Source organism: Tauraco erythrolophus, chromosome 4, assembly GCF_009769465.1.
Source record: "Tauraco erythrolophus isolate bTauEry1 chromosome 4, bTauEry1.pri, whole genome shotgun sequence".
NCBI classification, from domain to species: domain Eukaryota; kingdom Metazoa; phylum Chordata; class Aves; order Musophagiformes; family Musophagidae; genus Tauraco; species Tauraco erythrolophus.
The window spans coordinates 70,784,581-70,790,781 of record NC_141468.1 but is presented as its reverse complement, the minus strand read 5'-3'; the positions used below and the strand labels follow the sequence as shown (position 1 = coordinate 70,790,781).

The following is a 6,201-nucleotide window of genomic DNA, read 5'->3' as shown; positions in this document are numbered from 1 at the left end:
GTGTGTCAGCACTCAAACTATGATTTCTTCTACGTCCATGTACCCTTCCATCCTTCTTCAAATTTCCTTTCAAAGACAATTAGGAATATAACACAAGGATACATCTTGCCAGCTAATGTATTTCAGCACGGCTGTAGTCTTCCTATCCGTAACTCTAGGGACTCTAGGTTGATGTAACTGTCTGATACCCTCCAAACTTTTCTCTGACCCACTCTCCCCACTCAAAACATCCTGCTTTTTCTCTTAAAATGCATATTTTTCCAAAGCAAATTGCTGCACACATTGTAGATGAACAAAGTGTGCCAACTTGGCTTCTCTCTGCATACCACAAGACCAGAAAATGAAGAGTAACTCCTTTCCTTTGCTATACCCAAAGCATCCTCTTCATGTAACGTAAACAATATTCCATTCTTTTTTCTGTTCATTTACACTGTGATCACCACTTACATTTAAGCAAAATAAATTCAAGTATAAATCACACAAAAGGAGCTGGAAAACTGTATCTTGTTCACAAAACAATCATCTTGACAATTTTTCAGAAGGCGTGGCTGTAGATACATCCTTATAGATGTGTTCTTTGGGCCAAATCTTCTGTGGTTATAAACTAATAGTCTCACCAGGCTGGTTTACTCCAACTGAGAATCTGGCCCTGACAATGTTTTTCATGCATGTCAGAAGGCTCAAATTCATCATGAATAGACACCTCCTGCAAATAGAATGGCATGTCAAGGCTGGACACGGCCACATTTTGAATGGATGTGGGAGATTATCTTGCACTCAGATGTTCACTTCTTCAGCGGCATGGTCCATCTATGCTGAAAATTCTCATGCTCTGACATTGCATTGAATCTAGTTTCAAATTTAGGAGCACGCCATCAATGCAGGAATCCCAAGGCTTCTGGTAACTGACATTTATAGTGACTATTGACTTAGGGCCTCTTAAAATACTCCTTCAAAGGCATAGAGAATGTAGCTTCGTTGGCGATCTAGAAAAAGGTTGTCAAAATAGTAAGGCAAGGTTACGCACCATTTGTATGGCTTCTAGGAGAGCTTTGGAGAGTATTTCATACAGCTTGCTGTGTTGTCTTTGAAACTGATGCTTTGCAAGTGACAGAAATTGGAGTTATGGCACAAATTCCTCTGCCTCAACCCAGGAAAGCATGCTTGTGTAACATTCATCCTCTGTCCTTCATACCTCGGAGAGGTATGATAAAGAAGAACCAAATACATTTGAAACAGTAAATAGAAGACAATTCAAAACAGAGACGTTTTCTAAAATAACCCTTTGCTGGAAGCTTTCATGGATTTCATACATTTTATAAAATGCATCCTGCAGACCAGTTCTATTTCTTAGCGATTAACCAGATTCAGCCTAAATGAAATACAGTGCCTTTAAAATTTTTATGTTCTTTCACGTGTCTACACATGTAAAGGCACCTGGACATCTAGAGACCGGGATGATTGATTCATTGACAGTGTGTAATTACATGGATACACGTTCACACATCCCATGTCTATATATACTCACACGTGTATTTATATTAAAGATGTACACATCTATATTTGAGGTGGGTCTAAACTAAGCTCACAGAATGCCAAGAGGGCGGCACTCAAAATCCTCAGCTCCAAATATATTTTGCGTTTGGGTCCCATCTGTGATTTGTCCCGTGACCCTTCCTAAGGGAAATTGATTGTAGGTCTTCATTTCACCAATAAGTCCATGTAAGGAGACCCTGGAAAATCCCTTCAGAGACAGAGGGGCTCTGGGGGGTAGACAGGTTGCTTGTGTAGAAAAGGTTGTGGAATTGGCACCTTAACGATCAAAATAGATTGAGGACTTTATGAGACTGGACACAGTGTACAGAAGGGGAGATGCAGGCAGATATTCAGATGGAGTGAACTGCTTGAAGCTCTAGTGAAGCAAAGTCATCTATGATTTGGCCCATAATATGTAAACAGCTCACAATGAAAGGTTACTATCTGAGGTAATCAATATTAATTAGTAAATAACTTATGATTGATTAGATTATTATCCACAGCCATTCCATATCTTCCAAATACTTCTTTTCCTTTGCACTCCAGCTTGCATTTTCCTCTGTTCAGCACCAAAGGAGGCACGTAGCCATGTAAAATTTGTACAGAGTAGAAGAGAAGCAGCATCGTATTACATACACTATGTGATGAATCTAGTACAAATATTTTTATCCAAATATACACATACATATATAGATTTTTTTTTCAATGAACAGTATAAATACTTTACCTGGGAGGTTATTCCCATGTGCAAAATGAAACAGTTTTTCCTGGGATTTAATCTTCTGCTTTGCTCATATTCATATTCTCGGTAAAAAGTGGGTCACTGTCATAGCAGGAGAAACCTTGTTTCCTCTCTTCACTCTCCCATGTTTGCTGAGCGCTATGTAAGCACCACGGTAAGCGTTTGATTCATATGCGTTGTAGTTATTGGGCAGCAAGGTTTCCTTGAATTTGCACTCATCTTGGAAAATAGCCTAAAGAATTGGAAGGGGTGGGGGGAAGAACAAAGCAGGTACAATAAATAATTCATGAAGACTCAAGTCATTTTTCTTACTAGCATTTTTGCCGAAGAACTTGTTTAGTGTGCAACAGGTGGTGCCGGGGTGACTGCATCCAACAATAAATCTCCCTCTTCAGTGCTAATTTGGTGTCAGATGAACTCAGATGCCACCTGTCCAGATAATGGACTGTGTACTTCCTATGACAGATGAAGTTAATTCATAGTAAATAATGGATTTCTTAATTTTATTTGAAAGCAACGATTTCTGTCAGCATCATGCCCTTTCACCCAAATGATGTAGCTTTATTTCACGTCTCTCCTCTGCGAGAGGTCCTGCAATTTATAAAAGAATGATATGCTGGCTGTCTAAACCTTCAATTCTCTTACAATCAGCAATCTCCTGGGAGTACCATTTGCTTGATAAGGCATTTGAATAAGACCTCAGATCAGCACTAAATATTTTCTTTTTTAAAAATCATTAGTCATATTAACTGATAGTGAGTTATGCAGCAGGAAAAGTTTTATGTTTCTTCCTGTTGGACCACATAAATTCAATGAGAGGGAGTTATCTGGGAGAGAAGATACAAGGAAAAGCAGGAGATAAACACAGAGCACCAAGGAAATTAAAAGAGAAAGCAGAATAATTCCTCGACAACAAATGTCTGGCACATGAGACACCACCAGTGCTGTTTTATTTGGACATTTTAGTAATGGCACAGTTCAAAGTTTGTAAGAGTTTAACGTAGGGCATTGCATTGTGCAAGGGAAAATGCACATCTATTACAGTTTTTAAAAATGTCTTTGAAAATAAGCAAGACTGGATTGAACTGGGAAAAGAAATAAATCGAAGGGAGCTCTGAAGCCAGACTCCGCATTTTTTTAAAAAGACCTAGCCAAGCAAAGCAGTTGGGCTCGTGGCACTTTTTAGGTGCTTGAAATCAGACATCAACCTTAAAATGTCCCACTCTCATTATCTCTGTGAGAAGGAATCTATCAGATTAGTAATGGCTATGGGTCCTTCATAACATTTTACATTTTATTAAGAAACTGAAATGCTTTATTGAAATTACAGCTGTTTCAAAGGAAGTTCCTTTGGTTTTTCTTCACAAAAAAGACTAATGTAACCAGTGCCACTCATTACTCTGAGATGGTCTGCTTTTGCCTATTGCCCAGAGCCAGCCTCTTTCAAACGTGCTTCCTAACAAGCACCTTTTCTGCTGAATGTTGAGACTAGAGATGCCTTGCTCAGGCCTCAGAGATTAAATTGCATTTAGATGGCATAGCTAGCACTTTCTAGATGAGGGTGACGGTGATGGTGTTTCAGTATGACTTGCATACCATTGTTAATAACTATTATTGTTTCTTCACCCTTTGGGACTGATCTCACAAAACTAGTACTTAAAATAACCCCAAGCACACATGTCTTCATGGTGGGCCTGGTTTTGGTAGGGGCAGGCATGTGGTCATGATTTTCCTAATAGTAGCTAGTATAGATAGCTCTAATTGCACCCCTCCTACACACACCTGTACACACACACACACACATACAATCACACACACACACACACACACACATGCTTTACGCCTATTTTTTTTTTCCAGAGCACATCCTTTTGCTTTACATACAGTGCAACACAAAAGGGAATCAACAGGATTCAGTCTTAGCACATGTTTGCAGTGCTGAGCCCTTAGGAGAAGCCATCTAATTAATCCATGCTATTTGCTGAATACATTTGTTTTCCTAGGGTACTCCCTGTTCCATCTTATTGGAAAGCTTTAAAATAATAGACCTCTAATAGTCACGCTGCTTGTTGCACTAAATAACAGTTAACACTGGGCTGAGCAGGCTCCCTGTAATTGAAAGGCTATTTTCTCTGCTTATAATCAGAGATTTCCAGGAGGAAAAATAACAAACAAAATCTTTGCAGCCTTTGTTTTGAACCTCGAAAAACTATTTGCACTTGTACTTACAGTTCCATATAGCTTCCCCTTGTTGTTCATTGCGATGAAGAGAGCACTTTTCACACCAAAGAGGCTAACAACACCTCTCTCTACAGTGGATATTTCAAAGAGACCTAAAAAATATAAAGTTCAATAGAAGTGTTATCACAGAATTTATCAAGGGTGATTCAGATATAACTTATTTATTTTAAAACCCTAATAAACACCTCGTATTTTCTTTATTGGAATTATCTCCCTAGTCCAGCATAATAAAAAACACACAGAGAAGATCTTGCTTTTTTCCTACATGTCATACGATTTTAAAATAATTCTGGAATCATAGTCACATGCTATATAATCCTTTTGCTTTGTCAAACTCTTCTGACCTGTCAAACTCTCGGGTTTTCTACTAAGTAAATTATTTTTATCTAATATACTATAATTACTGAGCGATTGTTATTGAGCTTTAGAGAAGTGTGGCTTGCATTTTGAAGTCCCCCATGATATCTTAGCTGTAAAAGATTTTAGCAGCTGCCCTCTACAGGAAATTCAAATCCATAGGGCTAATGCTTTTCTTTAATCTTACGGTTACGGAACAGTACCCATAAGGACAAGTAAACCAGGAACAGCAAGCCCTCTCCAAGACTGAGCGTCCCAAAAATATTAGTCATCTGGGTTTCAAAAATCATGCTTTGGCACTCTGAGCTCAGCAACAACCTCCCAAATTCTAAAGGCAAACGAGAAGGTGAAGAGTGAGCAAATGCAGCAGAGATACAGTTTTCAACCTGGTTTGTCTTTTCTCATTTGTGCGGTAAAGCAGAGTAAAAATAAATTGTATCTAAATTTGTCTATGCATTTGAGACGTGTTTCAGCCTGGAGGATTCTAATGTTTATTGATCCCAGAGACTTTTAAAAGACAATAGATGTAGCACAGATCAATAATATCAAGTAATAACATTTGCATTCTATGAAGGGTAATTACTAGAGTTCACAGCAATTAAGTGACATCTATTCTATTTCATTTCTGGATGCAACTCACTGTATTGGTTTTCATTGTGAACTCCGCTTATCCTTCCGTCTGGGAGGATTTGAAGGTGAAACCCGATGCCCACGTTGCAGTAAAGCCTCCGCTGCCTCTTGATTCCTAGCAAATAGTCACTCTCCCAGTTCACATCTGACTTCTCCCCTGACATCCCAGCAATGGACCTGGACAACAGAGATTGCCATCCTCTTTCCAGCAATGTGCCATTAGTTCTGCTTACAACTGGGTGTGTTGAAGCAATCCCAGCTAGAAAACCCAGGAGAATGAAAGCAGGCAACGTCCGGTGAATGCTGGCTTCGCAGAACATAGTGATGAGAAGTCTTTGTGCAGTGGCCATCCGGTTCACCTCCTGGGCACGTGGTCAGAATTAATGGCCCTAAAAATACCGCCCTTCTTGTTTTTCTCCCTTCAGCATGGTGGCGGAGGCTTATTTTTGGAAAGCAAATAGAGATTGCTGACATGAAACTAAAGCCTGATAGCAGTTGGGTTGGAAGCAGAGACAGGCCAGCAGGACTCAAACTGGTGGGGACCATGTTTTGTAGATCCTGGTCTCTGGTGAGCAGCCTCAGTTATATTTGATTGACCCATCTTTATAGCGCAGAGGCTGTCCCTCCCCACATCATCATTCTGACATCAACAGCTTGCCAAAGGTAAGCCTGCCATGGCTGTAACACTAACCTGC

At 39.6% G+C, this 6,201-nt stretch overlaps 1 protein-coding gene across 1 annotated transcript; it reads right to left on the bottom strand.

Moving 5' to 3' along the window:
* Positions 1 to 2,333: 2,333 nt before the first annotated feature.
* On the bottom strand, positions 2,334 to 5,856 carry FGF6 (fibroblast growth factor 6). The gene is made up of 3 exons (XM_009977973.1): positions 5,517 to 5,856; positions 4,508 to 4,611; positions 2,334 to 2,510 (listed from the first exon to the last, which is right to left on the bottom strand). The coding sequence occupies exons 1-3, from the start codon at positions 5,854 to 5,856 to the stop codon at positions 2,334 to 2,336; spliced, it is 621 nt and encodes a 206-aa protein (XP_009976275.1).
* Positions 5,857 to 6,201: the final 345 nt, after the last annotated feature.

Excerpts from the sequence above, each read along its gene's own strand:
- FGF6 (XM_009977973.1), bottom strand. The coding sequence starts at position 5,856 with ATGGCCACTGCACAAAGACTTCTCATCACTATGTTCTGCGAAGCCAGC. Across the intron at positions 4,612-5,516 it reads TCACAATGAAAACCAATACA|GTCTCTTTGAAATATCCACT; the intron begins GTGAGTTGCATC and ends TATATTTTTTAG. Across the intron at positions 2,511-4,507 it reads AGGGGAAGCTATATGGAACT|GCTATTTTCCAAGATGAGTG; the intron begins GTAAGTACAAGT and ends CCAATTCTTTAG.